The sequence below is a fragment of the Harpia harpyja genome, chromosome 5, assembly GCF_026419915.1.
Source record: "Harpia harpyja isolate bHarHar1 chromosome 5, bHarHar1 primary haplotype, whole genome shotgun sequence".
Lineage (NCBI taxonomy): Eukaryota > Metazoa > Chordata > Aves > Accipitriformes > Accipitridae > Harpia > Harpia harpyja.
This window is the reverse complement of record NC_068944.1, coordinates 71,614,222-71,639,579: the sequence shown is the minus strand read 5'-3', so window position 1 is coordinate 71,639,579 and position 25,358 is coordinate 71,614,222. Positions and strand designations below refer to the sequence as shown.

At 37.4% G+C, this 25,358-nt stretch overlaps 1 protein-coding gene across 3 annotated transcripts in view; it reads left to right on the top strand.

The window, feature by feature from the left end:
- ZFAT (zinc finger and AT-hook domain containing) overlaps positions 1-25,086 on the top strand; it is a 103,375-nt gene extending 78,289 nt beyond the window's left edge. For 2 of the 3 annotated variants that reach the window (XM_052787557.1, XM_052787556.1), the window contains exons 13-16: positions 5,498-5,616; positions 7,314-7,440; positions 9,502-9,632; positions 22,794-25,086. In XM_052787557.1, the coding sequence (XP_052643517.1) occupies positions 5,498-5,616; positions 7,314-7,440; positions 9,502-9,632; positions 22,794-23,033 (617 nt within the window). In that variant the 3' untranslated portion in view covers positions 23,034-25,086. Of the gene's footprint in view, positions 1-5,497; positions 5,617-7,313; positions 7,441-9,501; positions 9,633-21,648; positions 21,799-22,793 lie in introns of all 3 variants that reach the window. The other variant, XR_008235244.1, reaches the window with a different exon arrangement.
- The last annotated feature ends 272 nt before the right edge of the window (positions 25,087-25,358 follow it).

The following is a 25,358-nucleotide window of genomic DNA, read 5'->3' as shown; positions in this document are numbered from 1 at the left end:
GTTCTGTAGTCATGCTGGTGAAGGACAAACTGTGCACTATGGGGAGCTTTGTTTAACTTTCCAATTACCTGAGCACTGCCAGAAATTATTTGTCCACAGCCATGCTTAAGAATAGGTACCCGAGATTGAATTCTTGTTAATATGAAATTAAGGATCATATTTATAACGTTTTGAACAAATAAAATTAATCATGTGCTAGTTAGGTTTTCCATCCCCTCTGGGAGCCAGATAATGCACTTCTGAAAATAACTCCTTTCCACTGAAACAAAAAACCTGTAAAGTTGTTGAGAATGCAGGAGTAGTCTTATAATGAAGACATTAGAGTGAGATGAGAGAGGACAGCCTTTGATTTTTTTCTGTAGTGGACATACTTGACTAATGATTAATGGGATGAAATTTAACAAGTCCAAATGCCAGATTCTGCACCTAGGACAGAGTAGCGTCAGGCACAAGTCTAAATTGAGAGAGGAATGGCTGGAGAGCAGCTCTGCAGAAGGGGATCTGGGGGTGCTGGCTGACAGCAGGCTCAACAGGAGTCAGCGGTGTGTCCTGGCAGCCAAGAGGGCAAACCCCATCCTGGGGTGCATCAAACACAGCGTAACCAGCCAGTCAAAGGAGGTGATTATCCCACTGTATTCAGCATTGGTGTGGCCTCAGCTGGAGCACTGTGTGCAGTTCTGGGCCCCACAATTTAAGAAGGATGTGAAGGTCCTTGAATGCATCCAGAGGAGGGTAACAACGCTGGTAGTAGGGCTTGAAGGCATGTCCTGTGAGGAGCAGCTAAGGACTCTGGTTTTGTCTAGTTTGGAGAAAAGGAGGCTGAGGGGCGACCTCATTGCTCTCTACAGCTTCCTGAGGAGGGGAAGTGGAGAGGGAGGTGCTGACCTCTTCTTGGTTTCCAGTGATAGGACGCGTGGGAATGGTTCAAAGCTGTGCCAGGGGAGGTTTAGACTGGACATTAGGAAGCATTTCTTTACCAAGAGGGTGGTCAAACATTGGAACAGGCTTCCTAGAGAGGTGGTCGATGCCCCAAGCCTGTCAGTGTTTAAGAGGCATTTGGAAAATGCCCTTAATAACATGCTTTAACTTTTGGTCAACCCCAAATTGGTCAGGCAGTTGGACTAGACGACATTTGTAGGTCCCTTCCAACTGAAATATCCTATTCTGTTCTTTCCATCTCTGAATTTGCATCCTTCTTTCTCTTCCCTTCCTTACACAGCATTTATATTTCCTGTGCTAGCACTAGTGCTATGCCTGCTTTCCACGTGTTCACCTGCTCTGTGGAGTTTTAGAGCAGTAAAGGGGCTTCAAATCCATGTAGTAGCTGTAGAGTCAGTGCCTCTTATCAGGACTCTGCCATGAAGAAAGCTGTGTTAATAGGTGCACTTTTCCCACATGCAGTCTCCTTTGCCAGCTCCATTTCCTCTCTATGATGCATCACATGGGTCTTACATGTGGGCTCAAAATAAAACAGGAGACCTGCAGATTTCTTATCATGCTGTAGAAGCATCAGTTTTTCTCAGTGTTTTGGTATCTCACTGGCAGAAAAAAAAAATGTTCCTTGTGGGAGATGTTAGTTAATTAGGATTTGCATTTGGAGTTGATAAACACGAGTCCTATTGAAGTCAATAAAAATTTTCCTGATTTTGGAATCAGAAGATCTTCTGTATCTGGGTCACACAGCAGAAACAGATCATTGTGGACATATTACACAGTATGGCAACACATACGTGTTTCTGAGCTGCTTGGGCCAGCAGTTTCAACTTGCTGTCTGACTAGCCTCTATCAAGTTTCAATTTACCATATTCATAGATCTGAAAAGCAATTTTGGAAAATTATTCATGTATTCATATAAGGGAAGAAGACCCTTCAGACCTGGTAATAAACAAGTCCTTTGAAATTAAAGGACTATAGACAAAAAGGAAAAGGTGGGAGAACCAACAAGCGAAAGGGTTTGGAAAAAAGTGAAAAGAGAAGCTAACAAAGATTAATGTCTAATAAAAGCTGTCTATATCTATTCCTATTGTATTCTGCTTGTTCTAAGTTACCCACTAAGCCCAGAGTGAATTGCCTCATACTTGCTCATCTTTTCTTCTCTACTCTCAACTGGTTTTTGACTGCATTGCAGACATTGCAAATAATCTTAATTGGAAATATTTATATGAATATAGACTACTGTAATCTACTCAAGATTCCTAGATTGAGTTTATAATAAATGAATGATTCATAGAATAGAAGAGGGAACCTGTTCATTTGAGCAACTGCATTGCCAGGGATAGACAGCAGTATTTCATTTCTCGGCTTATATTAGAAATTAGGATCAGTCAAGATGAGAGAAAAGCCTGGGGATTTGGGGTTTTTTGTTTTTTTGTTTGTTTAAATAGAAGTCTATGATCTGACATTTATTTTAGTATTTTAAAGTAATAAAGGAAAATAAATACTGTAAGAATTTGATGTATTCTGCATAGGGGACAAGAGTATTATATATGCATTACCCACTAGGTTTTTTGCAAGACCCTGCCTACTTGCTCATTTGATAGTTTCCTTCAGTTTAATTTGCTTTGTGCTGGGCAAGTCACATAAAATTTTTCCTGAAATTGTTTCTTTTCTTTTCACTGATACTCCCTACCATCCATTGTTTTGTTTACATATTTCTGCACTCTCTGGGAGACAGATTTTTCTATTTATGTTTGTGCAGCAACTTGTGCAGTACATACATGATGATCCAGTTGTGGCCTCTATGTTGTCTTACACCGCTATCATCACATGCTTTCTTTTAATATACAATAATAGCTGTCTTACGGAGATTTTAGGCCAATAAATAAATTGGAGAGCACGTGTCAATGCTATGATGGAAAAAAGTTGTGGAGCTGTATAATATTTGTGTGCATTATTTTGCTGCAAACATCAGTTTTGGTATGTGGTATTGAAAGTAGACAAGGTGTGTAATTCGTTGACTTTCTCTGTATGTTAGCCATTACTGTAAAGAATCATCTAGAAATTAATGTTCCTGAGCTTTCATATCAAGTCACTGACAGGGAGTCATATATTACCGGTTTAATTCTATGCTTCCATTGTTTTTTCTTTAATTAAAGTCATAATGACAAAAGTTACAGCTTTAATTTATCTGGTGTATTGTTATAATAATTTCAATACCAAAGTATTGCGGAAAAGTGCCCTCTCTTTCACAACAGCAGGTTTTTCCTAATACTACAGATTGGTGTGAAATGAATATTTAATTTCATTTTCTGTGACTGGTAATATCTTTGTCCTAATCTGAACAAAGGTATTTTGCTTTTGTGAACTTTTGAGTTTCCCTTAATAAGGAAACTATTTCAGTTTTGTCTAGAGATGGAGTATTGAGCATCTGCTATAATAGTGAAGTTTGGTGAAGACTTATAATAGATTGAGAGCAAAGAGGGGAAATTGCATAGGAGTAGTAAGTGTCAGTGAAAGACCCTAGTGACTGGGTGTACTTATATTCTGTTTTATCAAAATAAAAATTCTATTTCTTTTCACCTGGTAGAATACCATATGGTAGGTTTCCATTACTGTAAAACAGAATGCTTTTTCTAATCACCTTATTCATAAAAGACTATGTGCAATGAGGACTTGGCTTATAACCAGCTTATGAGAGTATACTTGAAGCATTTGAACATGATGGGTAAGAGTCATCATTTGCCACAATAATGTGGAGTCAGCCATCTGGTGGCATAGTTCCTAAAGTGGCATAACGCACTTCCCTAGCCATTAAATTTTTTAGAGTGAGTTCTGGTCACCTAATGCAACAATTTATCACATGCAGATTATTTTTGCTCTGCTTTAGTCAATACGGGAAAAAAAGAGAAATACTTATTTGCATAATTACAAGCAGCTGAGATCTGACATTTGACCAAATTACTTTCATAAGAAAACGAAGTAAAAGCTGTTTAATCTAGTGTAGAAAATTGGACGCTTATGATTTCATCATGCTCAGTTTTTTACCTGTAATGCTGCATACTCAGACAGTAAACATTGTGCTAAATTCATGCTATGCATCATTTTGTAGATAGACAGAAAACTTAGGTTTACAGTTTTTTATGTTAATATAAACAGTAGAAACTCAAAAGCAAAGATAATTGGGTGAAGATGACATTACCTTGTTAACTCCTCCTAGTTTGCTTTGATAATGTGCCAAAAAAATTAATGTTTGTTTGAAACTTCAGAAAACTAGAACAGCTGTCTTAGAGAAGATACATTTTTAAAAAATAGTTAAAGTATGCCACTACTCTGTATGTTAAATATTAAGGTCTCAGTGTTTTTTATAAGCACTTAAAAAAGATGCCAGCACTTACTGAAAGAGTACAGCGCACTATGGTTTTGCATTGTGCATATGGTTTGCACTGTGGTGAAGGCTGGCACACCAGGGCTTTGCAAGACAACAGGGAACTGATATTTAAAGCTGAAGCTTGTCAGCGATGCCAGTCTTGTAGATTTTTGGACTATGCATACAATTTACATTTGAAGCTGCAATGATATGTAATCAAGTAGGCGTCAAAAGTAGTCTCTAAGGAACTCTGTGTTTTGAAATAAAAGAGTATTTACAGGGCAAAAGTGTTAGTTCAGAATTATTTAAAACATGTGCTAGGCTATGGTTTTGGTGGGCCTAAATCAGAACGTAAGTCATAGACACCCTCAAACTTGAAAGAAATTTCCCTTGGAAATTAGGACTAGTCTCCACTGGTGCTGCAAAACTTGAATTTCAACCAGAATCATGACTGTGGGAATGATTCTGCACAGACTGAAGTATCCCCTAGGTTTGCAGTGTTTTTTTGTGTCCAAGCAAAAGAATGGGGTGGGGTTGGTCAAACTTAGTATGTTGTCATTCCTTGAAAAACCTTCTCACTTTCTAATGTACATGTCACTTCTAGAATGGCTTTTGTTAGCAAAGAAAGCACATGTTCTCACCCAGTAGATGAGTTATTATTTACTTTGCAATTTATGTTCTCTCTGTTATAGTTTGGCTATCTATTTCCCTTAACATCTAGCTCCTGAGAGATGAAACCAATACTTCTTACATCAACCTGATTGCGGAAATGATGCCGTATCGAGACTAAGGCTAATAATCATCTGTTCCTGCACTTTCTTTCTAATTGGTCTGTCGTAGGGGTTCCCCAGGGAGAGAGGTGTAGAGCAGGGGAAAGATGGAAACAGCATTCCTGCAACTTCACATCCACTGAAAGGAGGCATGCAGGCAGGGAAGCAGGATTGCTGTAGCTCCCCAGATATATGAGTTGTTCCAGACTCCTTCTGTTACCATTATCCAAAATTGCCCTTTAAGCATTGTGAGAGTTCAACTACTTTATTTTTTTTTCCATTTTTCATGTTGGACACATGGCTAAAGGAATTACAGTTATGTGGCTTGGTTGAGATGGGTTCAAATTAGATGGGTCCTTACTGCCTTGAAAAAGTATTTATATGAAAATAACTCACGGCATTTATTTGTGTTTCCTTGTAGGTGGCATTAAGTGTCCTGTTTGCAGCTTTGTGTATGGTACAAAATGGGAATTCAACAGACATCTTAAAAACAAGCATGGAATGAAGCTAGTGGAACATGATGGGGAAACCAAGTGGGAGGTAAAGCAAAGTTGCCATAGCGTTGGCCCTAAGATTTAAAAAAATTCTAAGGAGAAAACTAAGGATAAGAAGTATTCAAAAATGTGTTCTTGACTTTATAGAAGATCAGGAGGTCACGTGATCTCATCTTAATTTTGAGTGCATACATTGCTATGACTGTTAAGCTTGACTGCTTTAATATCTGGCAGGATTAACAACCTTGTAAGTGCTTATTTCTGCATTTTAGTGCTCTAGTCCTCTATTTGCAGCAGAAAGGTGAAAGTTTTAGCAAAAATATGTGAAATGGAAACACTTACTGCAATTTGTTATATGCCAAATATTTGCTGGTGTTAACTGCAAGACGTGTAAAGCTGCAAACTTATATTGAATTAATGAGGGAAACTTATGTGTTGGACCAGAAAAGGTTACAATCTAGAAAACTGAATTTGTAAGTTGATCAGCTAAAAGAATGGTGCTGTTATACAGAGTAAGTCTTCTATCATTTGTTCTGTTTTTTCAGCTTCAGTCCAAAGTATATAGGAAATCACAGTACCACTAAGATCAGACCTTAAAAAACTTAAGTTAGACTTAAGAAGCTAGGTTAGAAAAAAAACAAACCAACAACCTGAATTTTCTCAGTTTGGGGTGGGGTAGGGCAGCTACCTTGAAAGGGTGTACCCTTTCAAGCTTTCCTCTGCTGTTGTATGCATAGCAATTTGTTCTAAAATGAAAACTGTTGCTCTTATAGAGCAGAGCTGACTGTAGATGCAGAAGCTACGGGAAAACCACAGAACTATCTAGACGCTTTTATTTAAAAAATCACAGTTGGCAAGCTGAGTCTTTTCCGCTGCCTGAGTAGGCTATTGTTGGTGTCCAATGAGAGAAAGAAGCCAGAAGTCAACTACAGTTGGCTGACCTCCACAGTTTAAGACCTGTTCTGCTAAATTTCAGGCAGTCTAGCCCCTGTTATAAATCTAATGCCTGATTTGGAAGAACTGTCCTGCAGTTCTTGTTTAACAGTTTTTGAGTATCCGCAGATAGAATGTTAAGTTCTTGAAAAATATCTGAGTAGGTTCTATATGGACAGTTATTCAAAGACAGGGCAAGCGTTTTAAAATGTAGTCCTTCAAAGTTTTGTATCCACAAGCATTTCAGAAACGATTCTCTGTACACTCTCCCAGTAAATGCCCAAACCTGAAAAAATAAGAGGACATCCAGGATGCAAGCATGTCTGTGCTGCTAAAACAGCTATAAATAAAGAGCAGGACTACATATTGACAACTTGTCTTGAGAAAACATAGTTACGGAAAGGATAATTTTTCTGAAACAAAATGCCATTTTCTAACTTCAGAGGCATTTTACCAGATCTGCAAAGATATGCGTTATAAGCTAATTTTGCCCAAAAGGTCTATACTAGACCCTGATACGATAGAAGTCTGTTGTTAGTTCTAAAATAACTGTGCAACAAAAATGAGTGAAGATAATTTAGCATGCTTAAAACAACTTTTGAAGTAGAATCTAGAAGAAAACTATGGGATGATACCCCGACTCCCGTGTAATATTCTTCTTGAATTCTGTTTCACCTAGTATTTCTATAACTCTTGTTACAATATTTGTTTTCCAAAACACATTATTTTAAACTCAGAACTTTCATTGTTCTCTAAGTTGCTAAAATGAGAGTGAGATTATTCATGCCTTGGCTGGATTTTGTTTTCAAGTTAACTGCTGAAGTTTCTGAAGAAGGATCCACTCAGTATCTCCATATCACAGAGGCTGGAGAAGATGTTCAAGGCACTCAAGCTGCCGTAGCTGCATTACAGAACCTTAGATATACTTCTGAGAATGGTAAGTTACCTTTTTTAGGTTGGAACACAAAATATATCTTTTTTTCATAAATATCTAATTCTTTTGAGTATACTGGGCAATATAAGATCTCCTGTAAAACTATTAAAAATGATGAAATTTGTCATCCAGAACTTACTTCTGGGCGGTTATATTTTTCTTTGAGGATAATGAGAAATGACCATTCTTCATAAATTTCTATATCCTTAAGTCATTAATACTTATCACACTCTGTTTTGCACTTTATTATTAGGTGTGTGGAATTTCCTGCCTGCATTATTAAATATATTGTGGAATCAGCTATCTTGGCAGAGTAGATGGTGTATATCTAATGGCAATTCTCTAGCTATTATTTTTCTCTCTGCTTAAGTCAGCCAGACTGCAGAAGAGACACAGTGGAAGAGCTCATTTACCATGTTCCCAAGACAGTACTAACAAATTTAATTCTGATGGTACACAAACTAAGTAGGCTATTCTGTATCAGATTGAGGAAGAACAAGAGTGGGATTAGATAATGACCGCTAAGTGGGAAATAACAAAAACTGGACAAAAAGAAAAAATGTCCAGGTTTTTGAGTGTTAAAGCATCAGAGACTAGAGTAGGTGTTCATATGTTTTGGTTTTATATATATAAATAAATATGTTGGTTATCAGAATATAGCATTTTACAATTGTTTACCATTGTGGTCTTTATAGTTCATAATACAGATACATTCCAAAAACTCCTACTTTTAATGGAATTTCCAAGCATGTTGCAATCAAATTATGTTACTGACAATTTCTGTATATTATTTTATTTTAATGACTGGGAATTCTGAATGAGTAAAAACCTTTTGAGAACTTTTCTTAAGCTTTTATATATTGAAATTAAAATAAACATGATCATGGAATATGCTGTACGTAACAGTTTTGATTTTAAGCATGAGGCTGTACTTTGATTTGCTTTTTAGTGCATTCAACTTCAGATACTCTTCCAGCATATTCCATCTAGTTATGAAAAACAGTAGTATCTTGTCTAAAGGCAGTTATATAGAAAAAAAACCTAAACCAAGCAAACATTTTTCAGTACTCACTTGTTTCTCACATAGATAACAAAATATAACTACTTTCTGGTTGAAATGATATTGTCTGACCTAGATCCCTATCACAGTATCAACTTCAGATTGAAAGGGTTTGGGGTTAAGAGATGAGCTTTATTCTATTTACTGTCTTTTTCCTAGTTCAAACAGTGATTACAGCAAATACAACGCAGCTTTAACATGACACTGACAGTTTCTTTCCCTTTCTGACATATCTCATGCTTACACTGGGCATGTGGGAATGGTGGGCCACAGGAGGGGAATTTGTATTCCTGCATAGCAAAAAACATTTTCCAGCATCCAAATCATTCCTTTTTACACTTCAGGATTATTATTTTTTTTTTGTTTTGTAAACTTGCCTTTCCTTTGGCAGGGCTACACACATCAAGAGAATTTTAAAAAAAAGGGCAAACATGTACTGATCCCATGCTTATAAAATGGTAAGCATGGGCTCTCTCAAGGAATTAACTTTTCCCTTCAGCACATTAGTGATAAGAGTACTTCTTTTAGGTTGAGGGTTATTGAAGATGGCTTGACAGATGGTAAACACAGGTTTGTAATATACCAAATAGCTGTTGTGGTTATAGGTATAGAGTTCAGGTTCTGTTTAAGCTGAATGTCTGGCAAATACACATTTGGATTTGTCAAGTCTTGCAGCTTCCTAATTTACAGTTACTGCTATGAGTTGTATTTATTGCTTGTTTATTCAATGTATTTTTTTAGATCTCTTTCAAATAGGCATAAAAATGATCAGTGTGGCTTCACTTGCAGATTCACGCATTCCTCGGGCAAATTTGTTTTGTGAATACTTTCCTGCCATAGATCTATTATTAAGGTGTCATGTTATTGAGCTATTTGAAATTTATAAACAGCGCTGTGAGTCAGGGTTAAGGCAGGAGGGGAAGGAGTGCCTGTAGCACTTAGATTCGCATACCCTTAGAGCTGTTTTACTGTAATGATCTTATGGTTACTGTCTTTCTGATAAGGTGAAAGACTTGATCCAACAGCTGTAAACATCCTGCAGCAAATCATTGAGTTGGGTTCAGAAACCCATGATGCCACTGCAGTTGCTTCTGTAGTTACCATGGCACCTGGCACTGTGACAGTGGTAAAGCAGGTAAGAGCTCTTTTCTTCTCTAAAACAGCTATATTTAATTTTCATACATTTATTGTGAAATGAGTATTATTTTGCAAGGGATAAATTTTGAATGACCATGCAAGACACATATAGAATTTTTCCTAAACTGATTTTTTACTATGTTGTGTGTATGTGTGTTTATATGCCCACACACATACATGTTTATACATATTTACACATATATGTTTATATATACAAAATGCATACATTTTTGCGTTGTGTAAAATATGAGTGAACAAATACACAAATATATGGGGGGTGTGTGAAAATACAGCTTTTTTTCTAGCAGGTATTTTCAGGCTTTTAAAAATAACATACCTACATTGTGTGTGGGCACTTAGTTCCATTGTCGTCTAAAAGATTTGGGAGGTCCTTGGCACAGTATTCATCCAGATACAGAAGAGCATGAAAGCATGTTGCTTGTGCAGAACTGTGCGTACTCTGCAACCGTAGTGCTGTAGGACCATACCCAAAGATGAACCATTGTCGTTAGTCTTTGCAGGGCTGTCCTGTGGCTGAAGTTTGACAGACTTGTGGGGTCCTAAAGTCATGTACCCTGGGGACAAATGAGACCTCCTCAGTCTGAGTTCACACTGGCTTTTTAATGAGGGTTGCAACACAAGTGATCTGCAGGCGTGTAACACCTCTGAGAAGAATATTGCAGGTGCTCCTTACAGCAGTTGTTTATGTGAGACAAAAGTCAGCATGGCCACCCACATTTGAGATAAATAAAGAAAAATTCGATTGAGTTGTAGTTGGTTGAAAAGATCTGTAGTTAATTTTGTTGTTACCAGGGAAATTGTGCAAGACCAGAAGATGTAGATCAATACAAAAAAAAAACCCCAGGTATAAGATTGATTGTTAATTTCAGGCTTTTGCACAAATTCTCTTTCCAGAAAAATGGTGGATTCAACTGATAATTAAGTGATGTAATTTGTGGTAGGAATGTATGTATATTTTTCTTGAAGTTTGGTACTGCACAGTTTTTGCTAAAAATATTTGCAATGTACAGCATTAATAAAGCACTTCAGAAATTAAGAATGATAAGATATACAAAATCAGCAAGTAAAAGGAAATAATTTTCAATTTGAGGTGGCTATTGAATGCAAATATCAAGACTTTTGCTCAGTATTTCTTCCTCACAGGTGTCTGCTAACTTTGTTGCTGACATTTTACATTTCTCCTCACAGTGTTCTCCAAGCTCCACTTGTTCCTCCTGTTTCATGATAGCTCTCTGCCTATCCCTTTTCCCATTCTGTTCATTGATTCACTGGGGTCTCTGCGCTCAATGTGGTTGATAAGTGAGGGAAGGAAAGTACCTGAGAAGTCTTAAATTCCTGAAGTGTTTCAGTAACTCCTTTTATTTAAATGAACCAAAACTCTGATTATTCTGAGTGCTAGAACTAACTTTTGAGTTCAGTGTTTTTTTGTAGTGTTGTGAATGTTGAATTCATGAGTGCTCCATGGAAGTGGGAATTCTATAGTCTGTGAAGGCAGTATTTGGATAATTCCTAAACTTGCTGCCCAAATGTCAGAGAGACAAGGCAGAATTTCAAGACAAAGCATTTTGAGATGTTATTTTGCAATACTTAACAGGTATTTTGATTAGAAACCACATGAGAGTTTGGGGTTTTTTTGAAGAATAACAGATCCAAATTTGGAAACTAAATTCAGTCATTAAAGAGAAGAGATGTTTTAGTCCTGTTATGTGCAAGTTTCAAAACAACTTAACAGTAGAGTCACTGCCAACATGCATGCTGTGCTATACATATGACCTATTCAAGGGTTGAATGCAGTATTATTAGCCATTGGTGTTTGTCTATGCTGTCTGTCAATATTACTGAAACCTGTTCTTCCCTTAAAAATGCATCTTTTGAGGCCCTTCTACTAAAAGAGTAGGAGAAAGTGACTGTTGTACTAGCAGCTGCCAAGGAGAAACTGCGTTTTGATATTTGAAGGTTAAACTTTAAAAATACATAATTAAAAAAATTCAGTGATTCTTCCTCCTCCAAGTATTAAATCTGATCAATGTCTGATTCATCTTAAAATCTATTGTCTTCCTTGTTAGACCATCTGAATTTGCTGATAGCTTTTTGTAAGTAAATGTTTATATTCCAAATTAATTTTCTTCCTCACTTTTTAATCCATATTTCTAGCCTCTTGAGTTTACAAGCTGCTAAGCATTGATCACTTCTTTTTCCCTTGCTTTGTATACATCAGTGACTCTCAGTGGTCAAACTGTTACAAGCTCCACTCTTATATCAAATCAAATATTGGATTCTCAGAGCACAGAATCTCTTTGCTGCTTTTCTTTTTTGTTTTCTTCCCCTCCGCTTTAGAGTCTTGTTAATATAAAATGCCTTCGTTCCCCTAACTTGAAGTTGCACAGAAGCAAAATCAGTGAAGAATTTAAGTACATCTCAAGCTGAGTGATCTTGTGCTACCTCTGTTTACGCTGGATTTTAGTAATGCCTTACTTTGATGCTCGAAGCACCGTTCCTCTATTAACACGTTTCTTGAGTGTACTGGAATGCCTACTCATTTCTTTCTCTAGTAGCCTCAGTGACTTTTCACTTTGTGTGTGCAGAAGTGTGCAGATCTGTGATTTCCCAGGGGAGAATCAGAAGGCAGTATGCCTACTGACAGCTGACTGACTGCATAGTTACCTTTAGTGGGCTTTATGGAAGCAGAGCAAGGACCAAAGGAGGTCTGTAGATGATGACGCTTATTTCTTTTTTAAATTTTTCTCCTTTCATTTTTCTTTTTTAATTTTTTCTCTTTTAATTTTCTATATAAATCAGTGTTTTATCAGAGTCTGTTTGATCTGTTATACAGCTTTAGTTATTTTGCAGTTCTTGTCTTCCCACCAGAAGATTGCTTCAGAATTACAGCCACACCCATTTTTCATTTGAGGCAAAGAAGTCTTTAAATGTTATTAACGTCACTGTAATCCACTCCTATTCAGAATTGCGAGCTTTTCTTCTTTCTTCAATACTGAGTTGCTTTCTGTGGGATATCACCCATTTGTACCTACGACTTTGTCAGGTTTTAATTATGCCGAGTTCCTAATTGTTAACCTTGAAGTGATCTTAAGACATATTCATATTTCACTTTCCTATTGGAAAATTTATTCCACACTTTGTTCTGTGACCTTCAGCTTCTCTTGTGGATTGTGAGACAAAAAATTCATTCAGGATGTCAGCAATATATCAGCATCATCTGTCACTGAATTTCCACTCTTGTTCTTTAATGGCCTCACTGAGTCCTTGCTTAGCAGCTTGGTTCCATTTTTTTCCCTTAACAACATTTATTGTAGTTGTTCTGATATTTATGCTGTTATGTTGGTTTTTTCCTTCTTCTCTAAGGACGTACATTATCCAGTTTTTTCATCAGTTCTTAGCTTCATATCTCATTTTTACCTAGCCCTTGCAAGTTGCCTTCATATTCCTAAATTTGCACCAAGAAATTTCTTCTAAATCCTAAATTATTAGAACGTTTTAAAAGTATTTTTTGCTGTAAATGTTACACTATATTGTTGCTATCTTTGTCTCCCATTTCCTCCCTGGAACTTTCTCCCACAGCTGTCGTCTTCCTTACTTTTTACCCATAAAAGTGCCGTTCATACTTGATCGTTAAAATTAGGTGTGAATCCAGATGTATCTATCAGTAATGCTGCCATCTTCCTGCTTCACCATTTCCCCTAACCTGTGTCCTCAGATACCTTCAGTGTGCAGTATTTGTAGTGTTTCAGGATAATGCAAGACTTTTGCCTGCAGAAACGAACTCTGTCTTTAACCATAAGTCCTTCTCAGCATATTGCAAGATGACCAGTGTATTAGATCTGACCGGTACATTTTTAAAATTGTTTTCTACTAAGTCACAAGACAGAAAGGATACCATGTTTGAGGTGTTCTTCTATTAAATTACTCTTCTGGGTTGCATGTAGTCTTCTTGCGAGTATCTTAAATCGTGAGTACGCATTATAATGGAGGTGAAATCAAGATCAGATTGTCTGTTCAAAGCCCCCAGCTCCTGAATTGGGTGTTGAGAAGAAAAAAAACTTCAGTTCTGACTTTGGAAACTTCATATTTTTTGTTCATAGGAATGATTTTATAAGAGAAGACACTTTGACAACATAGCAATAACCAATCCCAGCCTGAATCGGGATTCAGCTTACGATTTTAAACCCCCAAAATGCAAAGGTAGCCCTATTTAGCTTGGATTGTGATTGGGAAATAGGAATCGTTGTTGGCTCTGATAGTGTCATGTGTGTGAGGCCTTTCAAAGTTTGTGTCTGGAGCTTGAAACAACTTCACCTCACTCTTGCCTGAGAGTCAGCATATTAACGTGTTATCAAAGTTAAACATTTCTGGTGCCTAATTTGGGAGAAATCTTGTTGAAGACAGATATGAAAACATACAACTGCTAAGGAATGTAGTACTCACCAAAATGCCCAAGAAAAAGAGTTAATAATATGACGTTTTACCAGTATGGTCTGAGATTGGCAAAAATACACACTGAAGCTTTGATCACAGCATGGCAGAAGTGTATCCTTGTCAGTTTTAGTCCTTTTCAGTTACTAGTGATCAGTCTGGATCTCTTTCTGACAGAGGAGATGAAGGTATTTCTTTATGGCATGGTATTTGAGTTGTTCTGCACTGCTTAAAGACCAAAAAAAGTAACAAGGTAGGGAAAAGGTGAGAGCAAAGAGCGCTAACTTTGAAGACTATCTGGGAAAGAGGCTAATAAATTCTTATAAAAGGCAGGAAATATTGTTCATAGTGGATGGTAAACACAGACAAGAAATTGGGGAGAAAGCAGTTTTGTGGGAACAGAGCATATAGCAAGGTGGAGGGACTGAAAATGTAAAACAAGTCACTTTTTACTTTCTGCGTATTTGATTCTCTGTGTCCTATTACAGATATACTTTTGCCCTTATGCCTTAGGGTGGAGATTAATTAATTTGGGTTTTTGTTTATTTTGCTAGCAGAGGCTGTTCAGTCCAGTATTTATATAGGTGTACTATTTTCCTAGCTCATGTGCTGAATATAAAGGCAGCATTGGAGGATGAGCAGTCATGCCAGTATCACAGCCACCCTTGATTTACAGTGCCTGCAGGTCTGTGTTCAAACACTTGTTTTTCACACGATATACCTGTATGTAGACTCGAACAGAGAGAGAGAGAATGTTTAACTACAAACTACCTTGATGTATAGTTATTTCTTTCAGTTAGCATATATATCAAATAAGGTTATTAATTGATCCTGAAGAAGTCTGTTCCAAGTTAAACATTTGCTTGATTTAAATACTGAGTTTCTTGTGAAGAAACATTTCCCCACTTTCAACTACTTAGCTAAAATGGTTGTCCAAGCCATCATTATTTTATGCTAGTTAACTCTGATAGACTTTTTTCTGACATTCACAGATTACATTTTGCCCCTTTTGTATTCTTGCAGAAAAATTCAAAGATTATTTTTCTCTGCCCCTCTTGCATCACTCTCTCTTATTCTGTTCACTTGATGTTCCTTTTTCGCCATATCAAACAAAACCTTGTTTTCATTTCCAAGGCTTTTTACTCCTTTCTGACTTAGTGTCCCACTTCTCATTAGCTGTAAAGATTTTGACTCCTACCTTTGCTCAGTCCATAAAGATTTCATTGCTCAATACTTTTTTTAAACAAGTTTCTTAATGCCTTCTTCCATATTGTGCTTAGTTATGTGGATTTTTAATGAAGAGCAATTTGTACCTCATTGTCTTCTCTCAATTACTCTTCAAAAATATGACAGTAATTGTCTGTGGTTAGGCTATTGGTATATTGATACTAATGTCTGTCGCACAAAACTAACACTGTCTCATTTATGTTGTACTCCCCCACCTCCCTTTCTCTGTGTCTGCTTACTGTCTCTTGTTTTATATTGAAATTATAAGGCCTTTGGGGCATGAAGTACTTTTTGCATGTAGCATACCTGATACAATCCAGGTCCTGTTCCAAAGCACTACACTAATATTAACAATAAAGAGCAGTAACTGGCTGTTGAATTCTTTCTCTTTTTCTCCCATTCAGAAATAAGAGACAGGAGTGATGTTCTTACTACCTCCGTAGCTTGGAGTGTAGGGTTAACTCTATTCCTGAAAAGCATAGTAACCTATTTTCAACCCAGACTTCTATATAATTTGCTCTGAAGAGGAGGTATATCAACTGTTTCACTAACTAAGGAGATCTTTATCAAACTTAAGAAAACAATGGCTTTCCATGCATTTCACCCTTTATTTTAGTTCCTTTCATCCTTTTACTCTGTGATCTCTTCAGGCTCCAGTAAAATCCTGCCATGGTAACGGTCACTTTCTTCAAAGTGACAGTGGTAGCAATGCACAGCAAAGATTACACATCAGCTTGAAGCTGATCAGAGAACAGAATTTTATAGTGTAACACATCTTCAAAAAATAAATATCTAATTATATTAGCATGGCTGTCCTGTCAAAGGCTACTGCACGTTTGTCGTAGTTTAAACCCAGCCAGCAACAAAGCACCACGAAGCTGCTTGCTCACTCCTCCCCCCTGGTGGGATGATGAGCAGAAAATAAAAAGAAAAGCTTGTGGGTTGAGACAAGGACAGGGAGGGATCACTCACCAGTTATGGTCAAGGGCACAAGACAGGCTCAACTTGGGGAAGAAACAAAATCAATTTAATTTGCTACCAACCAAATAAAAAACAAGGATAATGAGAAGTAAAACCAAACCTTAGAACACCTTCCCCCCACCCCTCCGTCCTTCCCGGCTCAGATCCACTCCTGATTTTCTCTCCCTCCTCCCCCCCGGTGGCGCAGGGGGATGGGGAATGGGGGTTGGGGTCAGTTCATCATACATTGTCTCTGCCGCTCCTTCCTCCTCAGGGGGAGGACTCCTCACTTGTCCCCTGCTCCAGTGTGGGGTCCCTCCCACGAGAGACAGTCCTCCATGAACTTCTCCAGCGTGAGTCCCTCCCACAGGCTGCAGTTCTTTATGAACTGCTCCAGCGTGGGTCCTTTCCACAGGCTGCAGTCCTTCAGGCACAAACTGCTCCAGCGCGGGCTTTCCCATGGAGTCACGGCCATCTTCGGAGGCATCCCCCTGCTCTGGCGTGGACATCTGCTCCCCCGCTCCCCTCCATGGGCTGGGGGGGGACAGCCTGCCGTCTCACCATGGGCTGCAGGGGCATCCCCTCCTCCCTGCCTTCCTCACTGACCTCGGTATCCGCAGAGGGGTTCCTCTCACATTCCAATCTCCCACCACCACTGCAGGTTCACCTTCTTAAATCTGTTGTCCCAGAGGCGCTACCACCGTCACTGATGGGCTCGGCCTGGGCCAGAGGTGGGTCCGACTTGGAGCCAGGGACGCTTCTAGCAGCTTCTCACAGGAGCTGGCCCTGCGGCCCCTGCCCTGCTACCAAAACCGCGCCATACAAACCCAAAACAATGTTGTACTTCAGGAACACACCTTATATTTCAATCTGGCTCTGATTTGTATCTACATAATGCTGTGTGCTGGTGTTCATCTAGAAAATTTGCCAATACATGGAGTTATATATAGGTTGATTGTCAAGTTTGTGGTTGCTTTAGGACACGGAACAATCTGATGCTTAACATGACGGTACCAGCAAAGGAAAGTTATAACTGGGGCAGATGGCCCTGTTTTTTCAGCCTTCGTGGAGATCTTGTCATCTGTGTAACATACAGAAAAAGTCTCACATCAAGATTACTATCCTGTTAGAGCTCTTGAAATGATGACAGTGTTGCCATACTTCCTCAGAAGGAAATCCGATGATACAACATTTTGCCAGCTGAGTGAAGTTGCCAGTCACAGTCTCCCCGTCAGGATATATTCAACCAGCCAATTGCTAAAACTTTTTAAACATCTACATCACCGCTATGAAGATTTGTTTGCCACCTTGCATTTTTTATTTTATGCAAAGCAAGTCTTTCATATTCAAGTCTCTTATTATTCTGAAACTATTGTGCACCAGATTGTTTTGTAGGTCATTGTAGAGGTTCAAATTACAGTGTTTTTTGTGTGTGTCAGCGTGTGTTTTTCACACAGTATATCTATAGGTAAACTAGAACTGAGAGAGAGAGAGAGAGTTCAAATTATTCAAATGGCACTGAACAAAATGGTAGAGACAGTCCCATAGGTACCAACGCAAGCTGGCACATCGCATATTCAGGTGCTCTCTGTGACCTAGAATGCTTATATTTACTTTTCCTTTTAATCCTTTCTGTAGTATTGTGTATATTTTCTTACTGTGGTGTCTTATGATATAAATAGGAGCATCTGTAACCTAGTAAAACATTTTGAAATCCTGCAGGATCTCTGTGATTAACTTTTGTTCTTCATGGTAAACTGAAAGGCAGCATTCAATCTGAAATCAAGGGAGAGATTCTGCAGAGGATTTTGGGTCAAGCCCAGCAAGACTGTTTTAAACACTATGGACCTGCAACTCCTGCTGACTTAAAAGAAAATTGAAGATATTCATTATTTGTCAGGATGAGTTCTATAATAAGAAAGCGGCTTTAGCATCTTACTGCAAAATTTTTTTTACTCCTTTTCAGGGAAGGGAAGAAGTATATTTTCCTTAATGGCTTGAATTAATTTCTCTCAAATTAAAAGAGACTTCCTTGTTTTGAGAGAAAGATTCTTCTAAGAGATACCCATTTCTAATGTCACTTACATGTATTTGGATGGTCCTTGGATATTTAAATTAAGAACATTTATAATTTAGAAATGTTGAGCTTCTTATGAAGACATGGGGGTGATAGTCCCATTGGCCTTTGTGAGAGACACACATTTAGCTAGTGAAGAATATTTATGCAGGTACTGAATTGATGTAATATGCCAGCTGTGTGTGGCTTCAGCTTCTTGCTGTCATTCTTTAGCAAAGGATAAGCAGCCAGATGCTTTTCAGCTGGCTCTCAAACAGAAAAGAGGTCTTGGATGCTGCTCTTCAAAAGATTTCAGATGCCAATAAAAAGAATTGAGTGTGGTGACTTCATTCATTCTGATGGCAGCTGTCCCACTGTTTCATCAATTTGAAGGATGTAAATTAACATTTTGAGATTATTCCCTGTGGAACAATCTAATAGGAACCAAGCAGAAGCATGTAAACATTGAACTGATTTGAAATGTAAATATCCAAAATAATGTGGTGATTTGTCAAACTAAAAGGATTACAGATAGCTGTCCAAAAAAGATACTGGAAGCTAGAAACAACAGAAATAAGGGCATTAGTCTTCTTTACCCTGCATGACAAGGGTAATAAAACCACATCGATGAAGTCAGGTAGGGAGGTTAAATTAACTTTCTTTATTGGCCATTTTCATTTCAAAAGCATATAAAACTGAATAAGTATTAGATTGCTGCTATTGAATTGAATGAGATTCTGGTTTCATTTCATTTTTGTGTCAACTGTGCTTTATTTATTTTCCTTTCTTTGTTATTTATGTACACTCACAAAACTGTATTTAAAATTATTTATGAGTTTTGGTTTAGAGTGACTAAAGTGAGACTATATGAGATCCTTCTCAGACTGTGTTGTGCATTCTTGCAGCTCTTAGCAAATGTAGTGTAATTTTTCTGGCCTGAGGCATGTTGTCAGAGGATTGTGTATAGCGCGCTACCACAGGAGAAGTTAGTGTACATTACATAGTTAGAGGGGCAAATTTTAAACACTACTATTTGTGTATTTGTTTGAGGATGTCTAGCATCAAGGACTGTAATTGTGAGCTGATTCATAACAAGCTGGGAGATTTTAATTATCTAACATTTTTAACTGCAGCTTTCTATCTGAATTTGCTAGTGATTAGACTTTTGTCTGCCTATTATGATCTTCATTAGTAGATCTTGTGTATGTCCTTTCCTTTCACACAGTAGCTGAAAATGGAGCAGGTAACCTCAGGAAAGTGGAGAGGACAGTTACAAAAAGGGAGTCCTGTGTATGAATTCACCAAATTCCTATTGCTTTCAGTAGGACTTAGGGTTTCTTTAATAATTTAAAAAAAAAAAAAAAAAAAAAAGGGTGCGTGGAGAAGAACAAGAGAAGGAAGTTAACAGTGCTATGTTTCTTTTCATTATTAGCTCCTTGCTTTTTGAAGAGAGGCTCAAGCTTCCATTAGTAAAGGCTACTTTGGTGATACACATATTTTGTGACAACATAAATTAGTTTTTCTGAGGGTGGTTGCAAATTTTATTGTGTCAAGACAAGCATCCAGCATCATTCACTTTTGTAGGATGTTGAACTTGAGCTTCAGCAGGAGCTGTTTAACGTAACTTTCAATTAAAATGTTCAGATATGCTTAGTAAAAGAAACAGAATGTGGAAAGGACTTCAGCCCATTCCTGTAGTTTTATCCCTATAATCTGAATCCTGTGCAACAAAGCCAGAGTCATCATCAGTAGGTACGATTGTGCTGTTGCATTAAGGTCAGTGACAATGGCAAGATTCTCTTTAGATGTTAAATCTTTCACCAGATAAAAACCACATATATTTCATCAATATATTACAGGCATACTGACTCTGGGACCTCTGAATAATTTAACACCTGAACATACTTGTTATTGTTCAAGAAAAAGCTTTGTATAGCCTGATGAATTGAGTGAAAGGTCAAAGTGATATGAAGTCCTAAGGGGTTTGTGCGTCTCTGAAACCTTCATCTGACAGATATTTTAAACACGGAATGAAAAAGTTAAAAGAAACGTCAGTGTACAACAATGAGAATGGTTGCTTAGGGGAAAAAAAAAAGAAATTAGAAAAGAGCATCAGGAAAACAAATAGAGGAATCCTTTTTCTCCTTTCTGGTCTCTAAGGAGTCGAACACACGCTTAGAATCTTTGCTGTAGTTCTTCCCTTCTGTTCCTGCTCCCCTCTTAAGCAACAATACTGATCTTAATCATATTTTCTTGAAGTTGATTGTTCCAATACTGCTGTTTACAAAACAATGTTATATGGGTCATGGTTTAAGCCCAGTCAGCAACTAAGCACCACGCAGCCGCTCACTCACTTCCCTCCCCACCTGGTGGGATGGGGGAGAAAATCGGGAAAAGAAGTAAAACTCGTGGGTTGAGATAAGAACGGTTTAATAGAACAGAAAAGAAGAAACTAATAATGATAATGATAACACTAATAAAATGGCAGTAGTAATAATAAAAGGATTAGAATATACAAATGACACACAGTGCAATTGCTCACCACCCGCCGATCGACGCCCAGTTAGTCCCCGAGCAGCGATCCCCCCGCCCCCACTCCCCCCAGTTTATATACTAGATGTGACATCCCATGGTATGGAATACCCCGTTGGCCAGTTTGGGTCAGCTGCCCTGGCTGTGTCCCCTCCCAACTTCTTGTGCCCCTCCAGCCTTCTTGCTGGCTGGGCATGAGAAGCTGAAAAATCCTTGACTTTAGACTAAACATTACTTAGCAACAACTGAAAACATCAGTGTGTTATCAACATTCTTCTCATACCTAGCTCAAAAACAGCACTATACCAGCTACTAGGAAGACAATTAACTCTATCCCAGCTGAACCCAGGACACATATAAATGAGAACTGGAAAAGAACTTTTGAATCAGCTTCTAATTAAAAAAATAGCCCCTTTCTAATTTGCATAATTTAGATTCCACACTTTGTGGTATCTACCATGTTTGACCTGTTCTTTGTAAGAGTGCTTACGAGTTCAGTGCTGTGAAGAGCACACCATATGCTGCTGTGAGATACAAGGGTACACTGAGATCCAGTAAACTGATGTCTATCAATCCTTTGTTCTCTTCTTATTACGCTTTGTATGGTTATTGGAAGTACCATGGAGTTTTGCTTTCCATCATGAGATGTAGGTGAGCCAGCAATTCTGTCTTCGTTTCCTGTTGTTTGTGTAAGTGGACAATTTATAGATGGACATGATGATATGAAAAAAGTATTTGTTGTAGAGAATGTGACCTCCTACAAATTCAATTGGCTACTTTCTTACAGTGGGAAATAAACATGATTTATCTCTGGAAGCTTGCTTCATAAAACATTTGCTAAGCCTAAACGAAGGAGAAATAGGCCTTAACAATAACAACCCATTTTCTGAAAAAAGAAGGAAGAGAGGATTTGATTAACTGCATGTTGCATTTGCAGGTGGGTTGGCATTTATGATCCAGCAAATAAAACAGCTCTCTTCAATGAACACAGGGAGTGGTATTGTACTGAAAATAGCTATCAAATGCCTATGCATATATCTTGCATACCAAAAAATTGCTCTTTCATTCTTTCCTCAAAAGTACATTATTTTATCACTAACACTTGAGAAGAATGCATTTCCTCCACATGACTTACAGTTTTCTGATGTGTTTTTACTGGCCTGGAGTACTTTGCATAGGAATTTTGTATGGATCTGGTAAAGAATTAAGATTTGTTCTTGAATTCTGGTAAGTACTGTATTTTAATAATTGATGGACAGCTGTTTGAACTCTTTGAAATTCAATACCAAATTGTGTTGTTTTTTTTTTCTTTTTGACAAGAAGCAAAATGTTCAGTAAAAATTCTTTTATTTTCAATTGTTTCTGTCACTGTCCTTTCAATAATGTAAAAATTGCTGCCTCACAAACAGTAGGTCTTAGGAATCTATTACAGTAATATTTACATTTTACAGTTTTCTAATAAAAGTCATTAAGGTTTACAATGAAATTTTTCTTCCATGAGCAATCGGTTGGCTAGGAAAAAAAAAAGAAGAAAAAGAAAGCAATGGGTACAGTAGATGTTTTTTCTGTGGTTTTCGATGGATTCTCATCTCGGTGCTGCTAGAGGAATTGTGTGGCTTCAGATTTATTTAAATAAGAGCGGTTTTGAATGAATGACTGCTGAGAGATTAAAGCTGTCTCCAAAGACCTATGTTCCTGGTACTTTACAGGTCTCTGTTCATGTAACCGAGATGCTGTGTTACTGCTTTCAGTATTCTGTCTAGCTATACACTTATTAATCAAAAGTGCTCACAACACGTTTTCTGTAAAACTGACATTTTCTTTCAAAACTATCTGATTTCTAATTTCTGCGCTGTATTTCCATTAATCATCACACTACCGGGTACTTACTGGAAAGGTGAAATTTCTGTAACCTCTTCAATTTCTCCTTAGGTAAAAGAAGAGGAGCAATCAGCCAATCACACTTTGATGATTCAAGAGACACTGCAGCAGGCTTCAGTGGAGCTGTCTGAACAGCATCACCTGGTAGTCTCATCAGATGAAGTGGAGGGAATTGAGACAGTGACTGTCTATACGCAGGGTGGTGAGGCTTCAGAATTCATAGTTTATGTTCAGGAAGCTATGCAGCCTGTAGAAGAACAAACTGTGGAACAATCCGTGCAGGAGCTCTAGAGAACAGTGTTCAAAGGAGATGGCTACTTGATTTGCCAAAGCCAAAAGTTTGGGGTTTTTTTCCTAACCAAAAGCAAGCAAGCTGACACATTTTCAGTTAATTTGTGAAGCGAGACCTTGTTACTAGATAGTGATCTGACTGGTTGGATTGTATCAGTAACTTAGACATACTGTGTACAAAATCTTCTCAGACTTTTTTCTAAAAAATGTTCAGACTTTGAGGAAAAAATATTCTTCCCTTCTTAAAAGATCTCTCACTTGATTCCTGTAAATCCCCACAAATATTGTCTGTTCAAAACTGTGTTATCCCACAATAATAAAACATCTATAAAGGTAGCTAGAATGTCTAGAAAAGTCCATACATCCCATTTCATACATACTTAATATGTGCTTGGAATTGACTGGAAGCAGAGTTGTATTTTCTTTAAATTAGAAGGGCTTCTTATTTCTGAGTACATGCTTAGAATGTGTTTGCCGACTTGTGGATCTAACCCAAACAAAGGCTCAAGGCTTTAATTAGAAACATACCGCAGATGGACTGTAGTTTGTACTTGTGAGATGATCCTTTGAGTTTGGAAGGTATTTAAAGCCATATAATAATTCTGGGTACCAGAATCCCACTGGATAAATATGTGTCCAGTACCATGTGATGAAACCAAATCTGTCAAATCAATGAAATATTCTTTTGTTTTTAAGGAAAAAATTATATTCAAATGATTTGTAAATGCTATAAAAGATGTATGTTCATATGTTTTAAACAGACATACTTGTAAATATGATTGTGTGAAAGAACGTGTACAAAAAACTTAAGTAAATATTGACAAGAATCTAGATATTCTTAATTATGCATGTATATAGTTCCAGATTTTTGTTCATGAATCTTGAATTTTTTCTGATTTACTATTTTTAAATTTGAGCTATAAAAGTTATTAATAACAAAATTGTCATGTTTTCTTCTAATGCTCTAAGTGTTGACTTCCTTTTACAGCTAAGTAAAAAATGCTGTTTTGCATTGACTCTGATAAATTATTCCTCCAGTTAGTAGTGTCTAATCAAGAAAGTAGCATAATGAAGTCTAGGTGGACCTTTTTATGTGATTGAACTTATTTATGGGCATTCGGGGTAGAAAAGTGGAAAAAAGCTTTTGACTAAGTTGATGTAGTGAGTTGGTTGTCTGCCTCTTCTATATCTGCTGGGTTCTATTAATGCTATACAAAATCAGACTGCAAACATTTAGTGGTAGCTTCTCCTGTAACTGTGGTGATAGGGAATTTAAATTTGTTAATGAAAAAGAACTGAAAATCATTCAACTTTGGCGGTAGCTATGTTTCCTCTGGTTTAATCTTGAAAGTGCACAAGAAGCCCCTGGGGTGTTACATTTGTAGGATGGAGACCTTTTTGCCATTTGGTGTAACTGGCTGGAGCTGGTCACAAATGTCAGTGTTGATTTCTCATATGTTCAGTAAACTTGACTAGAATAAGCCATGAAGTGTTTAATAACATTTGCAGTGTGATAGAAACTGGTGCACCAAATGCATCAACTTGATTAATCTGTATAACAAACTTTGTTTTTTGTAATTACTGGTTAAAATTCAGTGTTGATTTGCAAGAATAATGCTTTGTATTATCTGAAAGAGAAGAAAGTGGTCTCAAAAAGTTTTCTCAGAATGTATTGAAATATTCAAGGCCCACTTGCTGTTAAAACCACATTTGGAAGAGCATCATGATCATATGTGGCAACATCTATGTTCTTAATGTAAAACCGTTCTGAATCAGTTCAACAATGTATTGTATTATTATCTGACCGGGGGAGGGCCACGGAAAACTATTTTGCTATGCATCACTCAAGAATTATTAAGTAAATTATTTCCAGATAGACTCAGTACTTATGTTTATGAGAGGTGCGTCTGTATTTGGAGGGAGGGTTTTGGTTTTGGTTTATTTTAATTCCAGTATATCATGGCCATGCATATGTACTGTAATTTAAGGCTTGATTTGTAATGGATGAGTTATATCACATTTTCCTACACTAAAGCATAAATATTTTTGTGAATTTTCTGTATCCTTTTTTTTTTTATTTTAGAAATACTTTTCAATTCAGGTCTTTTCTTAAGTTCCAGGTTTTTTCCCAACTCTGCTTGGAAATGCAATGGTTGGAAACATACGAGGTGTAAGTCAGAAAGGACTTTCAGCTGTGTTGAGTACTGCACATTGATTTCATGCCTCCATAATTAATACATTTTCTTCTTTCTAGAATATGCAATGTCTGTAATGCTATGAGGAGATAAGTACTTTCTCTTTAATGTAAGCCATTGTACTTTACAA